Source organism: Poecile atricapillus, chromosome 2, assembly GCF_030490865.1.
Source record: "Poecile atricapillus isolate bPoeAtr1 chromosome 2, bPoeAtr1.hap1, whole genome shotgun sequence".
NCBI classification, from domain to species: Eukaryota; Metazoa; Chordata; class Aves; order Passeriformes; family Paridae; genus Poecile; species Poecile atricapillus.
Window position 1 is genome coordinate 121,541,173 of NC_081250.1, and position 24,685 is coordinate 121,565,857.

Below are 24,685 nucleotides of genomic sequence, written 5' to 3' on the forward strand. Positions count from 1 at the left end.
AGGAGGAACTCCCACGTGAGTGACCCGTGAGGACTTCATTTTGTTTAAGGCTGCTTAAAGTGTTATTGGAAAATTCTGTGAGGCAGCTCAAGTGAGTGAAAATGATTTGCTTGGGATGAATGTAACCACCAGTGCATTACTTCACATAATCTAAACAGAGTTTCAGGCACACTTCATCTATCATTCCCTGAAAGAGGGAGGCAGAGTTAATGCTCTCTGACAAATATTATGTTTCTCTGGCAGCCCTGGTGCTGTCTTCCCCATTTCCTGGCCCACTTTGATTAGATATATAAACAGCACAACTAAAACACAGGTTGTATTTTGCTGTTGGAAATGCAAGATAAGGATACCAAAAAGGCTCATCAACACCCCAACCCTCTCTGTAAGAGACACCCAGCACTCATGAGATCGGAGATTCCTTCTCAGTGCTGTACAGTGAGTCACTTGGCTAATAACTATGATTTATAACAGCATTTTAATTGCTCCCTGGGCTCTCTGCTGAAGACATAGGAGGGCAGGGTGACACACCTTGGGACAGTGTCCTTCAGGGAAGGGCAGAGGGGAGAGCAGGGCTAATGTCCAGCGGTGAGTGAGCATCAGAGGGCAGCTGGAGAGGCCCAGGAGGAAAGAAGGAAAGAAGGATGCCTGGCAGAGCCACTGATGGCTCCTGGCAGCTGGTCTGCTGATGCTGACACTCTTCTGAGTCTAACATGAATGCCAGAGACAGGACTTGGAGCTGGTAATGAAGAGGGAAAACTCCAGCTCTTCCATGTTGCTTTTGCTACAAAAAAGTGTGTCTAGCAAACCTCTTGGTGCTACAACTCTGTAGTGAGTGTTTGAGCAGGTTAAATTTCCCTTACAAACACCCAAAGCCCTAAATGTATTCATTCATTAGCTCTAAGTGGGCCCATAGCCACATCTCTGGGTGTGTATACAAAGAGTAATCAGAAGAAAAATAGGACATTTCTTTCCAAACATGTGAACCTCCCACATCCATCAAACCGCAATTCCCCTAAAGTCAGTCCTCACTGACCATTTTCCCAGAAAAAAGCATTACAGAGCAACTTGGAAGTCAGCAAAAAATATACAAGGCACACAACCTTACTATATTGCTAATCCAAAGGCCTCAGAGGTTAACTGAAAGCTGGAAGGAAGAACAAAAGAGTTTTCTCTATCTGGTTTCCCTGATACAATCATGCTAAAACATTGGCTGGAGCAGCAAAGGCTTAAGACAGCACTTCAGAGATCTGGCCTTGTGCCCTACCTTTGGATCTCTACTCATTGTTTTGGGGAGGAGAGCACAAACTGAGCAATGCCACCTTCCTCAGGCTGTACAGGGAAGCATCTTTCAGGCTGCTAAATTGTCACTTGTTATAGCCAACCATACAGTCTGTGTATCCTGATTAAGCAAAACCCAGAGTTAATTCTTCATTTTGCACAGGAAGTAAGTCTAATCCTACTGTCTTGTCTATCAGATATCCAATTTATATTTCTACTGAATATTGAGATGGGGAGAAGAATATCCCAGGGTTAGTAGTATTGTCTTGTGGGTTACAATAAGGGGATCTTTTATTGCATTTGGTGAAATTTTATATAAAGAGACCAATGTTTTTTTAATGGGAAAAAGGAAAACAAAATAGCAAACATAAATTCTGTCACTTCTAGGAAATAAAAAATGGCTATGGTTTTCAGCCCCAGAAACAGAGGAACAATTAAATTTGTTTTAGCTGCTCCCAGAGATTGCCACACCTAACTGGTGTGGGGGGGATCTGGCTACAGACAGCTTATGTTTGGCCAGGTCATGCACAACCCCAGCAGGCAGATCTGTGATCAGGATACATTTACAAGAGAGAGGACAATTTATTAAGGGTCAGTTTCTACAGTTAGCAAGGACTGCAATGGTCTGATGCAGCAGGGGTGGGAAGAGGCCTGACAGCCCAATCACCAGCTCAGTACACAATCAGCTGATTGCTTACCCAGCCCTGCTGCACCTGCACAAAGGGTAAATTGGATGCCATGGAGCCTGCTTTATCCTTCTGTCACTGAACATTAGTGCTGAGGCTCCCTGTGAGCAGAGGAAGGCTCTGTTATGGGTGTCACTGCTCTGTGCAGGGACAAGGGAACCTTTGGACAACCTAGAACTTTGTCCAGGGCCAGAATAGCAAAGAAATCAAGGTCTGCAATGACAACTGAATTAATTTAGGAATTATGAGGAGCAAGCTAGTGTTTTATATTTTTCTCTCCTTCTCCACTGGGACTTGCTTTCCTTTAATCAACCCATTTTATTGACTATGCTTGAATCGTCTTCAGGTTGCTGCCTGCATTGAGCCTCCTCTGGAAGCTGACTTCAAGCTCTCGGAAGTAAAAATGGAACTTTGGTTTCAATGGTCTGTGGGACTTGCTCCCATGGTCATTATTATACTGTCACTTCTGTGCAGTTGTTAGTTTGCCTAACAGCAAAATTTGAATGTGGGAATGAAGAATCACTCAAACCCACCATCTGAGGCAGCTACACCACCCCTCCACTTCCATGGTTGCAAGCTGTGTTAAAAATCCAAGTTGTGGCTTTATAGAAAGGGCATCCACAAGGCTCTGCAACCCTGAAAGCCTCTCAGAAAACATCATATGGCTTCAGTTTGGGAAAGTCCACACACATTACAGTACTTGTGACACCTGCTACACACGTCTTGCCAGTCACTGCCTTGCCTGGCCTTGCTGGTTCTGGTACAGAAGGTGACCTTAAAAAATATCTTCTTATTTTTACAAGGTTACCACAGTATTAGATATTCTTATAAACATTCTGAGGTTCTATTAAAGAAAGAGTGCAGGCTACTGAACCAGTGAAAGCCAGGTGGGAAAAGCTCAGTTTCTACAGAAGATTAGAAGAGTCTAACTGATTAGGGTGGCCACCCAGGCCACCGCCGCTTTGGGAGGTTATTTTTGTCCTGGAATATATAATTCACGCTGCAGCACCTGTTGTTTGGTTTTCCTGGCTGCTGATTGTTAAGTTCACCCCACAAATGGAGGTGGGGGGTCTGAGGGGTGCCTGGTGCAGCAGTCCTTGTGCTTCACATCCTTGTGACTTCTGCTTGCACTGGCTCACCTGATCTTGCTGATAGAAGCTCAATCATATCAGAATTTGATAGGCAAATTCTGTGCTAGCATGGAGGTGGTGACAGTGAACAGTAACCTGAAGTATTCTGAGCAGCAAGGGACTGCTGTCCCTTATATGCTCTACTCATGCTTTGACTGAAGTGCAGGTTTGCTACTTCTTCATATTAGAACGGTCCCGTTGGGGATTGTGTAGCACAGAGTAAAATGTCAGTGGTAGCTCTCCTCTGGATGTATTCAGACATACCACACATACTCTGAAATCTGGCATAATTTGCTGGAAAGTTTGCATGAACTTCTCCAGCATTTCTAAAGCTTTTCAGGCTGAGAAGGCAATACCTTAACTAAGGTGCAAGTACCTGTGTGTCCCCTGGAAGGGACTGGGATTGTCACCTGTCATCAGAAGGACCCTCAAGTACTTCCTAAATTCCTAGGCGACATGAAGCTTACATGTGGCAGCAAAGTAGGGAAGACTCACTGCAAAAAGCACCTCTTATAACTAAAAACCAAGGGGATCTGAAGTAAACCCTTAAGGCTCTCAGTTCCATTTGAGTAAAACAGCAGAGCAGCTACATGTTCCACTCCTGGGGTGCAGGTAAACAGATGGAAGGCATGGGACGGGGCTCAGAGCAGGTTGCCTGTGCTGGGTGAGGCTCAAGTCCTCAATCAATAACATCACAATTGATGTGATGATTGAACACTCAATCAATCACATCACACAATGTGGCATTCAGGCTGCATCTGGGGTCCTATGTCCAACTCTGGGCTCCCTAGTACAAGAAAGAAAACTACCAGAGCAGGTTTAGCAGAGAGTTACAAAAATGATTAGGGAGCTGCAGCATCTCTCTCATGAGGACAGGCTGAGGAAACTCATCCTGCTTAGCCTGGAGAAAGAAGACTGAGAGGGGATCTTACCAATGTTACAAATATTTATCTTAATAGCCAGACTCTTCAGTGGTGCCCAGGGCCAGGACAAGGGGTGACAGGCTCAGACTAAAACGTAGGAAGCTCTAACTCAGTATAAGGAAAACCTTAGAATCTCTGAGGGTGACAGAGCACTGGAACAGACTGTCTAGACATTGTGGGGTCTCCTTTTCTGGAGAGATTCAAAAGTTGTCTGGATGAGATTGTGTACAACCTGCTCCAGGTGAATCTATTTTGGCAGGGGTGTTGGGCTGGATGATCTCCAGAGGTACCTTCCTACACCAGCCATTCTGTGTTCTGTGATGTTCGTTTTTATTTTCTTCAGCCTCTCTTATTAGAGGTTCTAACTTTTCTTAAAGTCTAGGAAAAAAGAGTCCACAGGCCTGGATGTATATTATTGCTTTATTTCAGAATTCAACAGTAAGCTCTTTGCCTATTATTCAGTCTTTATTTAAAGGCTATTGTGTAAGTTAGGATTTTAGACATTAAAAAGCAGGCTTTTACATCAGAAAATATCCATGCCGAAACCCGGATTCCATTGTTTAATTTAGAGTCATTAATACATGTTTTATGAGTTCTGCAGGAATAATTGGTGCATTGTTGTGTTTGTGCAGATAAGTAGATGATGCTTTTATCTCTTCTGGAAAACAAACAAAACTCCCTTGCGACCCACAGCCCTTGTTGCGGACTCTTGTCTCCATCCTTAATTCCCCCAGTACCCCCTGCCTTTTCTTTCACCAGTGAAATTTAAGAAGCTTTATAGTACTGATAACTTTGCTGTCCCAAACCCAGAGGTCCCAGGTGACCTCTGAGCTAGTGTCAATAGAGCACCTCCCACGTTTTCTTCCCTCCTTTAAGATCTGCCATAATTGCCTGCAGCCCCCTGGTTGGGTCAGATATGCTTTTTATTTGCAGCTCCTCCTGCTCATCTGACACTCACTACTCCACGCTGTTTTTACTTAGGCTCTCTGTTCATATCTATAGATTTCACAAGTAAGAAAACAGCTATTTTAACAGTGTATGCTTATTTGCTCATGCTTTCTGGAGAAAGTGAGATTGTGCACCTCAGGGTGTGCCATGGCCAGGAAGAGGGACTCAGACGTGGCACCCTCTGTGCCACCTGTGCCTGACCTCTCTGTGTGACAACATCTACCACAAATGATCTCAGGCTGAGGAGACTTCACAGATCCACCTCAGCTGCTGTGAAGCAACAATTAGGATAATCCCTCACGTCATGGGAGACTTCCCAGCTTCAGGCCACAGCTGATGTTGTGTCTTGGAGGCAGCAGAGGTAGATTTCAGCTGTCACATTCACTTTCTAAGCTCCTTTTACAGTATTTAGAAATGCATATTTCTGCCCTACCTTCCTGTAAGAAGTTTATGTGGGAAACACTTTATTTCACTTCTCCAAATGTTTTTTGTGGTTGTACCAGCCTCAGTTTTGTCTCTCTGTCCTGCTACAAGACCTTACTTCTTTGGTGGGTGGGAGGGTAAATATGCACACTTCTGATTGTGGTTGTCTGTCTCTGCTTTATCTGATATAATTGTAGCATGTATTTTTTTTTATCCCCAGAGCATGTATATTTTTATATCCCCAGTACTCATTTGCTTATATTGCAAAATGTTCAAGAACTTTTCAAAGCAAAATATAATTTATTTGAATCAGATGACAGAATGAAGAGAATAGAGAAATCTTTTGGCTAGTTTTATATATTTATGAAGAAATATGAAATAAGAGGAGTTTCTTTTTTACATACTCGAAGAGAAAGTTTTACTGTAAATAACAAGGGAATAAAATCTAATGAAATTAAATCAGTCCAGCGCCATTAATTATTGAAGTTTTTGGGTTAAGGTTAAAGGCTGAAGTGATGCAGACTCCTTAACTTTTCCTTTGTGTGTGAAACTTGTCCACAAAACATTTTGCAGGACTATCAGCCAGATTTCTTGAGGGAGAAATAGTCAGCGCCCAAACTTGGACCAGATACAGATTTGAAACTAATCCTACTTCTCCTCAAAATTAAATGAGGTAAGCGCATTCAGAGCACCCTACAGACTCCCTGGAGCCATCTGAGATGCAAGCTGCCACCTTTCCTTCTGTTACATATTGACACCACCACAACTAAAATCCAACAAGAGGAGACATCTCTCTCAGGTGGTGTTTGGAGTGCCAGACTCCAGCCTGCTCCACGCAGCTCAGGGGAGAGGTGCCCCTCTGCCCATGGACTGCTCTGCCTGGGGTGGCAGTCACATTGCCAGTGGCAGCTTTTAACCATGATTACTTGCAGCCACTTAAGGCAATTGTAATTACCTCACAGACCAGGCAGATATACCAAGAAATGTTAAAATCTGGATCGGCAGGAAGTGAGTCAGCTGAGGCGATGAGAAGTGACTCTGAGGTACATTATGGCTATCTCTCACGGCATCACTTCCATGCTGCCTTGCTGAATCATTCCCATGGACATTGCCAGCTCCAGGGATTATCATCAGGACTGAGTTGAGAAGCACACTTTCTGCTTTTAAAAGTTTAAATGTTCTTATCTCTCCTTCTCCTTGATCCCATGTGGCTGAATGCAGCTGAATTTGACATTGCTGTGAGCAGCACTGTTGTACTCAGATGGGCCAGTGGTACCTTGGGGCCTTCTGTCCTTTTTAATGTGATCACACTAATGTTAGTCCCAGTTCCTTTCCTTTTATTTCTTACTCCAAGTTACTGGCCTGTTTGAACCTTCTGGTTTTCACAGTCCTGTTCCCTGCTGCTGGTCAGTTTTTGGACTGCAGACACCTCTCTGGATAAATAAATACTAACAACAGTACTAAAAATCTCTGAAATGAATAGCTTTAAACTTCACCCTGCTTTTTAAGCTGTTATTCCCAATTATGAAACGACATAAAATGCATCACTTCTCATCACTTTCACTACTTCCTGTGTTGACTTCTAAACCAAATCCAACCACTGCTGAGATTTTTCACTGCCTGAGTGTCCTGGTTTCAGCTGGGTAACCTCTACAACACTGATGCATTCAAGCATTTGAAACAGATTTTCTCATGATTAATGTGACTTGATGCTTGATTACTGTGTCTTGATGCATTTCTATGAGGATGTGAATATCTTTACCTCAGAGGTTCAGGTGTGCCTGAGTGGCCACTGCATGGACCAACCCCTGCCCTGGCTCACAAATCTCTCTTGCAGTGCCTGTGTCAATACGGATTTACACCTTGGCACCACCCAGTATCTTTTCACTGCTCAGAAAATTCTGCCTTTAAGCAGTTCTCTTACTTTTATTATTAGAGATTTTCTCAGGTCCTGTGTCATTCCTTTAAACTTCCCAATCACTTAAAAAAGAGAAAGCTCAAAATCTCTCCTGATTGTAACTCCAGGGTGAGGTTTCCTACACTGCTATACTTTGTTCATTGGCTTGTACTTTGTACATGGGCTTAATTCCTGCTCACAGTGAGACCCCTTGTCAGACAGTCAGTGGAAAGGCAGTTTACAGCTGATGCATACCATGTTGTAGCCTAAGTGATTCCTGACACCTACAGGGCAGGGTAAAAGGGCATTAACCTAAGGGAAAATCTACCTCTGGTTTCTTCGATTAAAGTTATTTTCTCATCTTTCCTTTCTCTTGCTACGTGCTCTGCTTATGGGCATTTCATCTTACGAAACAAAAATCTAACCAGTGAGAAGGACCACCATTTTGTTCACATAGATTCCTCTTTTTTCTTAATTTGTATAGCCCTCAAGGGTTTGAAATAATTCCCAGCTGATTTTGGGGACATCCTCCCCTACCAATCCTCTGTAACACAATTTTTCATACAGCATTTTGTTGAGAAATGCTTCACAAAGCCACATTTTCAGTGTATTGCAGAAAACAAAATGGTTTTATGCAGCAGAACAAGGAGAATGCAAGGCTATTTATTTGAAGAAAAAGTCTAAGTCAAAAAGTGATAGAGACTTGTAGAGTCTTTATCTTTGTTCCAGCAGCATATCATGGAGAACACCAATATGCACACTAGACAGCTTGAAGCAAGTTATTTCCTATATACTGGAAAGAACCTCACTCAAACCTGGGCACTTCAGATTTTTTCCTAAGGATGTATTTTATTGTTCTAGCTAATTGTAATTTACGTGGGCACAGTATTTTTGCTAGCTCGTCCTTATCAGCAAGAGTCTGATGCTAGAAAGGCAGGCAACTGGATCTTTGGTTTCAGCAAGTATTGCCATCTTGTTTCAGACTACCAGCTCACACAGACATGTCATTTCTTGTCCCAAGTTTTGTGTCACACAAATGAAGCACAAACCAGTCTTCTCAACAGGAACTCATGGGAATGATCTGGTTTTGGTGGGAGATGATGTCATTGGCTGAACCATACTGCATTCATCTTGAGGAGAAAACAGTGACAGCACTGCTGAGAAGTAGGAAATGAAATGGAATATTCACCCTCACTATGAGCAATATTTGATATACAATCCTGAAAGAGACAAAAGGTGTGCCTACAGAACTGTCAGTACCCCAGCTGAACAGGTGTTACTTCCATACAGACTAAAGGGAAGTGGGTGAGTACTGGGTACAGGTGTACACCCATCACAGTTTACAGATACTATATTCACACCCAGAGGACACATTTCAGTTGAATTTACCCATATTAATTCCTAACTGTGAGTTTAAATTATCACACTTTTGGCTGTACCTAACATGTAACATATCTAGACAGGTGAAGGTTGGTCTCTTTTCCCATGCAGCAAGCAATTGGACAAGAGGAATTGACTCAAGTTGAGCCACCAAAGGTTTAGATATTAGGAAAAACTCTTTCACTGAAAAGGTGGTCAAGCATTGCAACAGGCTTCCCAGGAAAATGAAATCACTGTCTGTGGAAGAGTTAAAAAACCATGTAGCTATGGTGTTTAGAGACATGGTTTAGTGGTGGACCTGGCAGTGTTAATGGTTGTACTTAATAGTTTTTTACTTTACCTTACTTAGACGTCTTTTCCAACCATAAATGATTCTAACAGGATTGCTTCCAGAGATTGCTGAAATGGCCCAGTATCTTCAGCTCAGTCTACACAATTTTTAAACTGTGATTTATATTCCACTTGTAATTCTCCTTAAACTCTACACCTTTTGTACTTAGGCTCTATTAGATAGTTCTATCACATGAAAATTAAATAATCTTAGTCTGATGATTTCCATAGAAAGCTAATTAATTAACTAAATGTTGTAATATTAGCTACTATAAAATAGTTGTCTTTCTATATAAAATTGGAAAGGAAAACTTTTCTCAAATTGTGAACATTCGGAGAAGTTGAGAGGCAGCTGTATATTAAGATCTCAGAGCTCTGTTTAAAGAGGCTTGAAAAGCTCAACCTTTAAAACTATGACTCCTGACTGCTTTGTTTCTGTTGTAACCATACTACTGTTCCTCTTCACTCAAAACTATGTATTTAGGGCCCATTTACTTACCCAAAAATGCTATCACTCACTGCCATCTAGTGTTAATGGCACAGACTTGCCAGGAATTTAAAATTACTTTTGTTACTACATTTTTCAAGCTTGGCCCTAAACTGAGAACATTTCTACTGACAGAGGGAGTTGTAGATGAACAGCAGATCAGAAAACCTGAACAGTTTATTCACAGGAATAGATTTGACTTCAGTGAACACAACAATTTCAGAGACTACGGTAGTATTTTTACTTTTCCTGCTGTGACTGCTTACATGTTCTCTCCCGGTTTCAGTGTGTCACACCAGGCTTAGCCCTGGAGCAGAGCTGCTTCTCCAGCAGCCTCCTCCTTTCTCTATTTTACCTGTCAAGGATTTAAAGTCTCAAAGCCGGGGTAGAGTAGTTGGGTAAGAAAGAATTTTGCCCACTGAACATCTGTGGCAATTTTAAGGCACAAGTTGCCCTAATTTATGGTGTATCTTCCAGTGTTTTCTAAAGACTGGACAAGTCCTGTACAGTGTGAATTACCTTCTGGTGACTACCTTTTAAATAAACAGGAACCATAATTGGTTTTTATGAGAAGAATTAAAGTATACTAATTTCTTAAAGAAAATGTCTAAATTCAGAGGCAGACCACAGAGCCTTTACCACCACATATAGTCATAATTAGTTTATTAGCACTGGTTTTGAAACAAATATATTGGGGTACTTAAGCACACTTTCATTCATGTTTATTTCTAAATTTAATATATTACCATATATTACATAATGCACTGAATATTCAGTAAATGAATAACAAAACCAAAGTGCAGATTAAAGTAGCAAGGTAAGTTTTAGGTTATCAGGAAGGCCAAAATCACATTAGCAGGATAAGGACAGCAAGTTGTAAATGACTAATATTAAACATGTCATTCTATCACTGCTATATGCATGCCAGTATAAATGATCCCTCTGTGAATTGCTTCCACTTATCAAAAAAAGAAAGTAGCTCTTCCCTTACATTACAACTTCACGATCCTTTATTTCCTACCTTTCAGGCCTGATCCTGCAGTCCCTACTCAGCAAAACTTCCAGTGCATTCTGTCAGATTAGTTTCATACTTTTTCTTGAAGCTACATAAAGCCCATTGGCTCTCTCCAAACATCTTAATAGTAAATGACTAGAATCTAATTTCTAAAAATTTAGAAATTCTAAAAATATTCGTAACAGAAAATAATGTAATTACATATAGACCTAAGTGTCCTAGGGCCAAATCCAGGAACAGATCTAGACAGAAGCCTTGGGAACTGCCAGGACAGCAAGGCTGGCCTCTGTTGAATTAGGCACTTTCCTGATTAGCCAGTCACTTTTAGGATCACAGTTTTGGATGTAGACATCTCCAGTCTCCTTAAATACTGTTTTGAGCACCTGCATCCTGGTTTTGGATCTGGCTTTTTTTTATACTTGAGTACATGATGTATCACATTAACATTATGCAAAGACAATAAAAGAAGTGACCTTAAAGTAGAACAGAATTATAATACAACATGATATCATAGCCACGGCTAGAAGAAGCTGTTCTTTTCTGTGCTTGGGTTAGGCACATTTGTTTTAACAGCTTTTAACACTGTATCCCATTTACTGTTTTTGTGCTCTAGCTGCCTTTTCCTAAATTTGTGCTGAAATAAATCATTGCTGTCTTCATCCTCAGCCTCTGACACGATCTCCATTTTTTGGATAATCAGTTTAATGAGGTCATGTTGCTTTTCCAACAATGTTGATATATCTTTGAGCCTAAAAAGCAAGCAAACAAACAAATACGCATCAGGCTTTGTCATTTGATTTTAGAGGACATTTAAGTCATTGAAATTACAGATGCAAAAACTGACAGTACTTAATGAAACCCTTCTGCTAACAAAGACTATTATCTAGAATACATTTAATTCTTCAAGCTGAAGTACTTCTCCATGTTACAGGAAATAGCATTAAAGAACAAATCTGTGGTTCTTGTGAAAAGTAACTTAATATATAGTTAAGGTAGAAGCAACTTCACTCTCAAAATAAAGTTGTTGACTGCTCTACCAAAAGTTTTTCCTATTGACCTATTTTCTTGTGTGGCAAGAGAAAGGCCAGAGTTGCAAGGGCAATAAAGCAATCAAAAACATTCAGTGAAATTCACAACTGCATTTACAGAATATGAGAAATACTGAAGAGGCACTTACTGATCTTTTTCAAAGTGCTATCCAAAGTGCAATTGATGCAACTAAATAGTTAAACTAAGTTAGCATCACACATACAGAACACAGTATCTGTTGTCTATAAAGAAACAGTGAAAGATATGGGAAATGTGAATAGAAATTGTCTTTAGAAAGCTACCAAACAGGCATTTTCAAAATCTACTTTTATGAATGTCTTGACTTACAAAATTACAACATGAAATCTAGCGTAACTGAAAAGGTTCTTTGTGAAGAACACTTGGGGGGCTTTAGGTGTGGTTAGGTTTTTCTGTAGTTTTTTTTTTTTTTTAACAAGAAATGGTAATACATCTTAAAATATGTGAAAATCCCAAGAATTAAAATGCCCCAAACCAAAACACAAAAATATGTACACCCAGCACTGACACTAGCTCCAATAGTAACTGAGCTTTGTTTTGAATTCTGATAATAAAAAACCACTGGCAATGTAGTAAGAGTTTTCAGTTAATATTTTCAGAGTAGTAAAAATAACTTTCCATAATGATACCGTCACAAGTTGTTCTATTGTGAATAGTTTTATAAAATTATCGTTTTCTTTCTTCTCTGTAGCAAAAAAAATTCCAACTAAGAATCTGTTGTGCTGTTTTATACTATATTGAGGTAGTATACATTTGAAGAAATATTTGCTGAAGTCCATGATTTGCCTAGATCTGTAGGGTGTAGTCTCACCCTCCTTCAACTCTTGCTGAGTCTTTCACTCAAATAAAATACTTAATCTGAATCTATGCAGGAAGATAAAAATTTGGTTGATTTAATAAAAAAAAAAAGGGAAAGAAAAAAGTGGAGAGAAGGTTCAGGGGGAAGTGAGACTGAGTGAGAAACAATACATTTTTCTAGCTATACATTCACAGAAAGCTCTTCTGAAACTATTTTCATGGATGTGTTGGTATGACAAGTCAAGAAAGTACAAAGAATTCCTTCCAAGGCTTTGGGGAACATGATTTGTTCAAGGGAGAATCAAGATACCAATCCAGTTTTGGGGAAACAAACTGAATTTGATTTACCATCAGACCCGGGGAAAGTCAGCAACAGATTCTGTGTACTTGCAAACTAACTGGAATTACATCATTTGGGAGTACCAAATAACCCTTGAAAACCTCCAAATGTAATTATTTAAAATGAAAATGCATCTTCCCCATTACTTCAGATTACTGAGCAACAGGCTGCATTGGTTTGGGCTGGGGACACTGAATTTTACTTTCTAGTATGGAGATTTAAAATGCTTTTTAAAATAGGAGTATGTTTGTAATATTGGTTCAACTTATTTTTACAACTGTAAAATATCAAGAAAAATACCTGTATTTCTGCTTCAGAACTTCCAGTTCCAGTGTTGTATCAGGGCTCTGTGCATACGTGGTAGAGTCTTCGCACCCAAAGCAATATTGGAACACACTCTAAATAAAATAAGGAACCAAACTTAAATGGATCCCATAGTTTGACAATAGATTAAATATGTGAATGGTAAGTCTTCACACAGTGCTAACACTGACAAGACTTTCTGATGTTATTTTTTTATACATTAAAACATTTGCTTTGCAAAATTTGTTTTACAAGACAATTCAGTGTATCAACAACAGCTGAAATTCAAACTAAAGAAACAAAAGAAGATAAGCCCAAAGAGAGTATTTCTACCTTTTATCTGAACATCTTTTGTAGCTTGTCTCACTTCATAAAGTTATAGGCCACTGACTATTTACATAATAACTTTATCTGAATACAGCTGCACTGAAACTGATTTATCAATTTCACTGACCTTAGTCAAGATCTAATGACAATTCCCTTTATGCCAGTTAATGATTGCATCTTATTAACACAGTGTCCTTAGCAATGTGTGTACAAAGTCAGTGATATCCCTTTTTGATAAGAATCCTTCTATGCAATATTCACCATCTTACCATAAATCCACAGTATCTTGGCCTGTTGGGATATACAGTGATTGATTCCTGGTCCACCCGACTTAAGAACCAAAATGGCAGCTTCTTCTCTAAGTTGGTGTGAAGGTTAACCTAAATGTAGATTTGCATTTAGAATGAGATATGTTGTCTTAAGATAAATACACATAATATGTGAAAATAACCATTATGCCATTATATTCAATTCACTAGTACTAGTCCACACTGCAAACAGTGGTATAATATTTGAATAGTCCAGCCAGACACTAAAACTAAATAGTCATACTAGTACTGAGAGTCTTAGCAGAATTAATTACTTCACATAGATGTGCACTGTTTTGACTAATGAGAATTTAGTACAGCAGAATGAATTTGGTATCCTTTTGATTTCTGTACTTTCTTTCTACTGCACAGATTCTTTAACTAAAAGACAAATGTGATTTCAAGCATTGCAGTGACTGATTTTGAGATTCTGATTTTAGAAAAACTCAGAATTGCTTGATCTGATGGTTGAAAAGTTCCTTAAAAATGCATTTTCTTGTATGATTCCTTGGCAATGACTCATATGAGTGAAAACAATCAGAATAAGATGTCATGGTCACCAATTTGCTTTACAGATATCCTAAGATGCAATAATATGTACTTCAAATATTTGATGCTTTCATGCTGTGTTACTCACCTGCATTGCAATCCTTTTGAGTGCAGCATATTTCTGTACTTCAGCGATATCACCAACAGCCAAACCAATCTAGAAATAAAGAGAAATATTTCATTACCCATTTTTTCATTTTCAATCATATTTCTCATTCACACTTAAATAAAAAAATATTCTAGGCTTAAATTATTTTTTCACTTGAATTTGAAAAAAATTTTTGCATATTTGGAAAACATGTATCAATAAATGTAGAAACTGTTTTTACTGACAACACTCTGTTGACAAGGCACTGAAGTGCTACTTTTGCCAAGGATAGCATTCCTTCTTTTATATTTTTCATTACTGCTGTAGTGTTAAGAAATAGGTTGATCTCTTGATTAAGTAGGATCATGGCTGCAATAAACAAGCTTAAAAAAACACGAGGTGTTTGACTTTTATTGCTTAGCTCATGTGAAAATGTGATTTCCTAATTAAAAATTATATTCAATGGAATATGGCTGAAGATATATTACATATTTTCCCCCTTTTTCACCATTATCATGTTTTCTGATTCTTGACATTCAGGTCAGGTTTGTTAGTTGTAACACTATTTCTGATTGCTGTTTGATGTGCAATGAAGATTTGAGTTTGGGCTTTTTGGATTTTATTTTGGTTTTTTTAATTAATTTTGTTAGTGTTAGGTAATGATACAACAAGGGGTTGAACAAAAATCATTCTTCCCCAATTTTCTTTATCAAGACCTCAATATAATACATTGCAGCTCCAATTCAAATTCCATCAGAGTTATTACCTAAAAATATACAAGATACTTCTGGAGGAGTGAGGTGTGGGAAAATACTCAGAGCAGTAAACTGGATGAAAAATAGGTGCAGAGAATGGGGACATTTTATTATGTTACTGAAAATGTCTGTTAAACAATGAAGGGCTGTCGTTTACTGAAGTAATTCTATACACTAGAACTCTATATACCCATGTTCAACCACTTTTGTATATTAATAAATAGATTACTTACTAGCAAGTTCATAAGCAGGATTGGAATAAGCAAGGTGAATATAATGAGGACTGTGTAACTCAGGAATGGATATGGCAATTCACTGCTTAGTAAAGGATCAAGGAATGCATCATGGTAATTAATGTCTCCCAGCATCATTGCAAATGTCTTCATTACAGAAAGCAGAGGTGTGCTGTATGTTTGCTGCAAAAAGAAATATCAAAATAAAGAAAAAACCCAACTGATGAAATCTGTAAATAAAGTCTTGAGATGCTTTAGTCAAAGATAATATTTATAATAAAAAAAATTAGGTAAAAGCTTAACTTTACTATTGAACTAACCTGTGAACCCAAAAGGACAAAGAAACTCAGCCCAAAAGCCAGTATCAGGAAAAAGAAAACCACAGCAATCCGAATCAAAGTCCTCAAAATTTCCCAGAACATCACAACATAGATTCCATAGTTCTCAAATCTAGGCAATAAGCAAACAAAAAAGATAATAGAATCAGTCACAGAATCACTTAGCTTGGAAAAGACTTTTAAGATAATCAATTCCAACCATGAATCTAGCACTGACAAGTCTACCCCTAAACGATTAAATACTGAAGTTAGAGTTCCTTGCAGTTATTTATGTAAGGCAGTAAGAAATGCTGATTTTAATCTGTGGAAAGAGACACTGCCTCTTTGAGAGATTTGGTAATGATAACAAACCTGTTCTACTTTCACATCCAAAAGAGTCCAAGTGATCCTACTCACAGAAATTTAAACTGCATAATCTTATGATGCACAAGAACAATTTTCAAGATAGTACTTTTCATGGATAACATTTATTCTCTCCATAGGCATAGGCAGTACAGAATTGTATCACTGCTGCATTCAGAATAAAAACATTAGCAAATTATCCAGCTTTTTTCTGCTTCTCAAAGCAAAGTAGCAACCAGAACAGAGGACAACTGGCACCACAATCCACGTAGCAGTCACATGCCTGATTTAGAAGATTTCACTTTTTACAAGATGTGAGAAAAACGATGTTATGTAGTTGTAGTGTAATAAAAATAATGGAAAACAAACAGACAAAAAGAAACACACTGCTCAGGAAGAGAAGGAGAATAGCACAATTTTAAGACACCTGTGCTTCCAACAACAGTTTGTTGTTGTCAAGCCTCTCCGATTCTTGTTTAACACAAAAACTAAATCTCAGAACAGGAATTATCACATAGCATATTAAATTACTTTTTCTTTCAAACCTGAACTTGGGAATTTATGTCCTCTCTCAAATCCAGGGACTGGAGATTTTTTTATGCTACTACAGTAGCAACTGTGAAATTCCCTATGCATGTCTTTCACTCTGAAACACTATGTTCAAGACTGGAAAGGTCAAGCTGGAAATAAAGCAAACCTGATCTTCTCTTACTTATTAGGCATTTATTATGCAAATTACAGTTCAAGTCAATGGAATCACAGGTTGCTTTGGGAAGAGACAGCTGAATGAGTTAGAAAAAACATGTAGAGTTCTACTGCTACACACAAAAAAATAACCAGGCCAGGAAGGCATTTCATCCAAGCAGAAGAGAGGTTGTGCAATCATCTGTTCTATTTTTACTGTTTAGGTTCAACCCCCATTTTGCCAGAGCAGACAGGACACACCCATCCATTAGCTGTCCAAGATCAGACCGGAGAGGACAAGGTTTGTAGCAGAGGCAAGACCATAAAGGTACTCTCTTTGATATTAACTCTGTTTACAAACCGTGTCCTTAAACATCCCTACTACAGTAAAACAACCCTGAAATTAATCAGCAAATGTTGTGTTTGTCTGTCTGCAAGACTTCACAGGGGTGATTACTGCATGTATACAATAAAAACTGGAAGAACATTTATGCAGTGTTATCACATGCAGTCCTGCTCAGGCACAAATGTGTTTAATTTATCAGTCTTAAGCACTACACCCACACTATTTTTTTCCTCCACCCAGCTCTCCTGCAGTTCATAACTCTTGGGCACTATTATACCAGTGACAAGATTTATGGATAATTAAGGGCAATAAAAAGAAGATGAAGAAATAATGTCATCCACTGTAATTCATTTATAGGACACTATGGTATAAAGAAGTGAGATGTGCCATTTAATATGGGAAATGATAAAAGAATTTACCTTCTCCCAGCTATTACTCATAAAACCTGACTTCTTTATGCCTTTCATAATTCATATCCTTCTGGGTTCTTTTAAAGTCAAAGTGTATACAGTGTAATGAAAGATGATTTTAAAAACCTAAAATAAAGCATGGCTATGTTTAATTAAAATTAACATAAATATTGTTATTTCTATAGTTGCTATAACATATGTTGTTATGCTGTACATGAAAAACACTGAAATCAACTTTACAGTTCATCAGAGATAAAAATTCCTATGGTCTTAATTTGGAAACTTGCATAGTTTGAAAAAAAAAATACCAAATGGGACTCTCAGACCTGATCAGCCACAAGTTAGGATATGTAAACGATCTGAAAATATTAAAATATTTTATTGTAAAGCCCATAAAACAATTTTACCGTTGAAGATAAAGCAGGAAGTTCATCCAAGACAAATATACAGCAATTGCTCCACATTCCCACTGCAAATGAGCTGGTGTATTAATAAATAAAGAAGACACAAAAATTATGCTTGTAGTATAAATGGTCCAGTCCAGGAGATTGGAGTAATCCAACAAATATTTCAATTTCTAAGATTTAAGAGAGAAAGGTTAATATGTACAAGTCATCCATCACTAAAACAGTGAATTCAATACACTATTTAAATTGTCTTCTCAGTTTAAATCTTTATATATATAAATTAAAAAGTATAAATTGAAATTTCCCTTCTAATCAGGAAACAGATTATTTTCATTATCATACAATCTCCCATGCAAGCACACTGTCTGATTAATGTTATTTCTCTATGTACTTACCTGCTGAATCAGCTGAAATATTTCTTTGCAGATGCCCAGTAAACTCATAATTAAAACTAAACACATACACACCCTCGTGAAGTATGAATCCTGAAACAAAAATCAGAACACAAAAGAAATTAGAAATTATTAAAGGAATGTTCATTTCATCTCTTAACTATTATATATACATTATATTTCCAAGTTAAGTAACCCTGTTATCTTGTGTCATATACTTATTACTATCTAAATTCTGTTTCACTAATATTTATTGTGAAATCCATGTACTGGGTTGGGCTGTATATATGATTCTCACGACTTTTTCATATATCAGGATATCTTAATGGAGCTTTTATATTCCTTGAGTTTATTTTATTTCATATTTCTTCTAGGATATCCTTTTTGAGTTCCTGTTTCAGTTCTATGCCTTTTCTCTCATGTGAACATTATTTCTTAACTAGTAAACAAATATTGTTCACTTCAGGGAAAAAATGAAGTAACTATGTACCAAATATAAATTTCTCAGAAAAAAATAAAAATAAGAAATTAGGACTGATAATTACCTAAAGAGGTTGCTGCTGAATTTTTTTAGAAATATACACTTCAGTTTTATTCCTTAGAGTTGCTACATCATAAATTAATCTAGAAATTATTTAAATAATCATACCTCTTTGCTATAAAAATCCTAAACATACTGTGGCTACTAATAAAAGTACCTCATATTCTAATGGTCTGGCTTCATAGAGCTCTGTTCCATTCAAAGGTCTTCCTGGTTGTATGTGAGTGACCAGAAGAGTCAGTGGGATGAGACCAAGAGAATATATGCCTAAATTCATTAGATGTGCTCGAAACCCATAGGCCATCCTTGAAAGTGAGAATGTTAAAGTTACAACACTTTTCAAATTCTGAAGAGCATGCATTCAAATTTAACAATCAGTAATGAGTTCAATGAGACAAGGAAATACACATTTCAGGAATGTCCCTTTGTGATGAATGTGTTCATCACTTATGTGAATAAAAGTGTATTTGCCACTCTGAAATACTGTTCCTTTCATTTTTAACTTGGCAACCTCATTACACACTTTTGCAATAAAGACGAAACAAAGACAGTTGTTGTCTTTGTTGCAAATACCAAAAGTCTTTATCTTGACATGCAGTATTGTATTTTATATATATTTGTAAACAGACCAACCATTTCATAAGCAAATATTCTTTACACACAGGATGACTGAGTAGCTCCATGCGATTGTGGCGTACCATGGCCTACAAAACACAAATACAGAAGGGTCAAACTTAATCCATCTAGGCAAGCAAAGTGCTTACAAAACAGGCTAGGCCACTTTTTTTACCTGACTACTAGCCTAATAAAAATTAAAATCTGTGTAAGATATTGCAAAGTTCTTTTGATTAAGCACTCTGGCCCAAAACCATTACTATCTTGCCTTCTCTCTGCCTCCTAAGGCATTCAGCTTCTCTGCTGGGGCTCTGTTAGTCTATTTCCAGCTTCAAAAATTATACAGACTATTTTCAACGATACCTGCAAGGCCATGCTTTTACATTCAATGAGCAAATTATTTATTTATTATTAGACAGTATAAGAACTAATTGCCAACAGGGATCTCAAAAAGTAAGTATGTTAAGCCAGAAAGTTTCTTATATAAACATTTTCTGACAAAGAATGAGAGAACAGATTGACAATGCAAAAAAACACAAATTTGTTTCAGGCATCATAAGTATTTCGCAATTAACGTATGAAACAAATTGGCTTGTCAGGATTTTTCAGCTCCTTACATTCCAGTGCAAGGTCACTACAATGACTGGAGTGTGTTTTTCTTTGATGCACTACCAGTACACACAGCACAGTATCTTGAGCATTCATAGTTTTACCTAAACCTAAAAGAAATTTTACTTATGACTTAGAGTTTTGGCCCTTACTTACTTTTAACATACAGAGGTATGGGCTTTGGAGAAGAAATATTACGATGAAAAATTCAAACCCCTTGATTTTGTCTAAACCAAGGCAGCAGCCAATGATGTCAGAGTAAAACCAGAACTTACATTTAGAGTGGTAAGTGGTTCATAGAAAATTTCTTCACCATCCTTTACTTTCCTGTTAAGTGTCAAGGGACACTGAAGATATCTGAAGTTGTATTCAATCTATATAACAAACATACACCAGAATTTAAATATAATGCAAATGATTATGTCAATCTTAGATAATGTTCTTAATACAAAAACGGCTATCCTTCAGAGAAAAAACGAAGCATATTGTGTCAAGGTAGTGAGAATCAAGATGTGTATTCATTGTTAGCTGAACACATGCCATCACGTTTGTGACTGCAAGATGTTCAAACAAACAGCCATTTTGAATTGTAAAAAAGAATTGTACATTTCTTACTGAACTGATACTATTAAGAAAGGTCATTTTCATAACTGATTTGTTTTAATGCTGACTCTAAGGAAAAGCTTGTCTTTAAAAGTTATATGGCTTTGATAATACAATATAAAGAAAATTTGCAGTAGCAAAAAATTTGCAAGTTTTCTGTTAATGATGTGGACACAATCCAATATAATCATTCATAAGGTGGTTTTCAATATGGTTTCAAAGGCAACAAAACTGGAGAACACTCATGTTTCCCTAGTGTTAAAAGCAATCTACTGCTTAAGGTTTTGGACAAGTAGTTACAAAACAAGGAAACATGCTGAACTCTTAATTATTGATGACAATTGCACTACTTATTATAATCATACTTTTGATATGCATAAATAGGTTTTATGTGTCTTCTCTCACTGCTATTTTGAAATACTCATCACCTCTGATACCCAGATTGATTGCAATAATTAACACAGCAAAGATACAGTTTATGGATTGTAGAAGTTTAACGTCACACTTATTAAAATATGTAAACATGAAGATTAGAGAAACTGAACTTCAAGCCATATACAGTCCAAAATATAAAATAAGACCTGTCTCCTGTGTTCTGTGTTAAGAGCTGAGATTCATCTACAACAGCACCTTACATATATGAGCTTGACATGTATGTTAAAATATACATGCTGTGTACTTTCCCAGACTTTTTAATCTACTTACATAGAAGTCTCGACTTGTCTTTTCCTCTGAAGACTCAATTATGCAGTTGTCCAACACGAGCTTTACAGATGAACAGAAAAGTGAATTAAGGTGATACAGACAATGTTCAACAGAAAGAATGTGTTTAGACCAGAAGGAAATGACTGTAAATACAATGATCAGATAACAGAAGTGATGACAGATTTTATTATGTATGTTTTGAAGATATAAAATTCCAGAGTTTTGATGTAGGAGTCAAATATAAATACAGTTTACAAGGCTACATGCTAGTTTACAAGTATGAAGTGTGAATAGTTTATGAATACATATGAAGCAAATCACTTGCTATTTTAATTATAAAACATGTCTGCTGTGTCATTTAGCAGTTTGCTAAGAAAGTGAAAATATATCAGATAATTTTGAACCCAATCACTTATGATTTTCATTAAGTTTATATATAATTTTTATATTACTTTTATAACTCCATTGATCGCAGGAAGCTAAGAACTTTTCTAATACTTTAGAACTTAAACTACACAAACTGAGGCTATCACTAAAATGCTTTTAAATAATTTTGTGACCTTATTTCTGTTTTATAATAACATGTATTAGTGAGCAGAGCAAGCAGAAAAATGAATGCAACAAAACCAAGGTTATTTTGTGAAGTCACTTCTTTAACACGTGCAGAAAACTTACTTTAAATGAATCAGGAAGATACTCAACCATTTCCAGCAAAGGACACTTATTGGCACTGGAATAGTGAGAGAATGTCACAACAGCTTCTTCCCATCTGCAAAAAATTATTTCAGATAATGGAAAATTGATTTGTTGCTTCTGTTTTAAATTTGCTGCTTTTAGATTATTTGAGTTTTATTTAAGATACTGAAAATCATAATGTATAACAATTTTAAGCACTATTAAATGGAAACAAAACTGGGGAGTAACTGAGTAATATTCTGGACGTTTTTGCAACAATGATTCATGTTAAATTCTGTTATCAATTAAACAGAAATGTTTCAACTATGCTAAGGCCTCCTCAAAAATATGAAACTGGAAAGAATTTTGGAATCTTGGGTTACAAAATTAGGCAAGTAATAATAAATACAGTAAAATCCTGTCAGTATTCCTGTAACTCTTACCCAAAGATGTTATCATTAGGCAATGGTGTATTGCTTAATTCCAAAAATGGGGTTTCACTGTACCTTAATGTAAAATTTTCTAAACTGCAGTTAAAATGCCACATTTTAGAATACTTGCAACATTCAAAATCATGATTTTAAATTAAATCTCTAATTATTTCTGTTGCATTCACATTTTGATTAAAATTCTATAGGCATTTAAGCATTATGTGAAAGGTCAAAATTATTTCTGATGCCTTCTACATGTTTTTTACACTCAGAATCCAAATACTCAACATAATATGAAAAACAACTTGCCACATTGTCTGATGTCCATTAAAATTATGCTATTTTTTATGTGTGCTCATTATAACAGGTCACAAGCTTTGTAATTTTAAAAGAAGTACTAAGTTTTACTTATTAAACTACAGATTCTCAGAACTTAATCTCATTTAAGAAAACCAAAACAAAACACACGGGCAAATAAATTCAAGAAGCATTTTCTGTATATTTTACCTTTTGTGCAAAATGACAGCAGACACCACATCTTTTCTCCTATTGTGTATTGCTTCATGGAAGAAAGAAGCTACTGCTTTGTTGAACAGAATTTTCGCACCATAGTCAAGAAGTAACCTCACTGCTTTTGCATGTCCTTCTCGTGCAGCCAAGTGCAAAGCTGTGTTCTGTGCAGACAAGCAGTACACAAGTAATTAAAAAAAAGTACATTTCTGTGCATTCCCACATTGAAAAGCCACATGCTTTTCTCAGCTGCAAGTCTCGAATGCTTTTACTAGCAACACAAAACATTAGAATATTGTCAGAGATCCTGACAGAGACTAGAGACATGTTCTTGATGTCTACAGCTACAGTAGGGCAAAATCTGACGAGGAAACTCGCTGTAGGTAAGAAAAGCCAATTCATTAATATCTATTAGTTTTAGATAATCAAGAAGAGAAGCCTCTAATTATATCCAGATGTGCTCATACAAAAAAATCTGCAAGAAAATATGAGGGTGCAATTTTGTACATGGAACATTTATATTTCCTTTGATGTTTTCATAAAAGTAAAGGAATCAGTGGTTTAGGAATCCAGTTACACTGAAACTGACCTCTGAGAGTCTTCTAATGCACACAGATTTTTCTGATTGAAACTAAGGACTTCTCATAAATTGAAATTAAGGCTTCTCATAAACTTATAGTCAAGATTTGTTTCTAATCTAGTAATTCTAAATGTTTTCAACACCACTTCTCAGAGAAATTAGCAACAGCTTCTGTGTTGGGAATTGAACAGCTCTTTAAAATTATTGCCCTATTTTTCTGACTGGACATGTTCATACAAGAGGCCTGTCCAAGAAAGGGATTCTGTCTTGATGTGATACACACTGCATTTGTCCAAACTCCAAAGCAAGACAGGTGCTGTTTTTGTTGGACAGCACTGTGCAGTGGATTTCAAACAGTATGTTAATGAGCTGTAGTTGATACCAGATTTTTTCACATCTGTGTAAGTTCTTTAAATTTGCATTACCGATGTTTGTACCACATTGCTAAAATACTCTTGCACTGTATAGGGGAACAAGAGGGACATGTCTAATATATTCAGTGTTTCATGTTTTCTGTTAGACTATTAGACTTTTTGTCTCCCACTTCAAAGAATTGGATAACAATTTCAGCAATCATATATTTATCCAAGAAATGAACTTTTAACAGTGGTGAAATATAACTGAGTTTGCCACAGTAAATAAAATACTACACATGTAATGCACAGTGGAAGACTACTAATAGCCTAGCCCTGACATTTCCTCTAAAAGTAACAGCAAACAAGAAACAAATAATGTTAACACATACCCCCTCTTCATCCACTCTGTCAGTGCACTTCACATTAGTATCCAAAATGATCTGCATTGTGCGAGTGTATCCTCCGAAGGCAGCATGGTGCAGGGCTGTCCAGCCTTTATAATCACTTACATGTAATGGCATAAAATTAGAAATTATAAATAAAAAAGCTTTTTATAAATTTAAAGGGAATGTAAATGCCTGCTCCTTTGACTCTGACCTCTTTTTTATTCTTTGGCATGACTACTGCCAGAGATGTCCATACATTCTGTCAACTATTATGTGATGATCAATGCACTGTTCAGAAGCAAAACGTTCAACTCAATAATAGTACTTAGATCTCTCCCTTTTCATCTGTTTCTGAGATCTGAGGATCTTTGACCTGAAGGCAGGACTTACAGTACAAGGCAGAATGCCTGTGAACTACCAGTCCTAAGAAACCCTACTTAAGCCTGTAAATGAAGCTGAAATGATTACAGTATTTCAAAAACAGGGTTT

The 24,685-nt window shown here is 37.0% G+C and overlaps 1 protein-coding gene across 1 annotated transcript in view; it reads right to left on the reverse strand.

The window, feature by feature from the left end:
* Positions 1-10,128: 10,128 nt before the first annotated feature.
* TRPA1 (transient receptor potential cation channel subfamily A member 1) overlaps positions 10,129-24,685 on the reverse strand; it is a 31,106-nt gene continuing 16,549 nt past the window's right edge. Inside the window, exons 13-27 of the mRNA XM_058832133.1 lie at positions 24,200-24,314; positions 22,872-23,038; positions 21,934-22,027; positions 21,259-21,318; positions 20,226-20,324; positions 19,360-19,430; positions 18,884-19,031; positions 18,189-18,278; positions 17,794-17,963; positions 15,587-15,716; positions 15,267-15,449; positions 14,279-14,347; positions 13,603-13,713; positions 13,004-13,101; positions 10,129-11,246 (exon numbers count right to left, since the gene is read on the reverse strand). Coding sequence (XP_058688116.1) covers positions 11,018-11,246; positions 13,004-13,101; positions 13,603-13,713; positions 14,279-14,347; positions 15,267-15,449; positions 15,587-15,716; positions 17,794-17,963; positions 18,189-18,278; positions 18,884-19,031; positions 19,360-19,430; positions 20,226-20,324; positions 21,259-21,318; positions 21,934-22,027; positions 22,872-23,038; positions 24,200-24,314 — 1,834 coding nt within the window. The 3' untranslated portion in view covers positions 10,129-11,017. The remainder of the gene's footprint in view (positions 11,247-13,003; positions 13,102-13,602; positions 13,714-14,278; positions 14,348-15,266; positions 15,450-15,586; positions 15,717-17,793; positions 17,964-18,188; positions 18,279-18,883; positions 19,032-19,359; positions 19,431-20,225; positions 20,325-21,258; positions 21,319-21,933; positions 22,028-22,871; positions 23,039-24,199; positions 24,315-24,685) is intronic.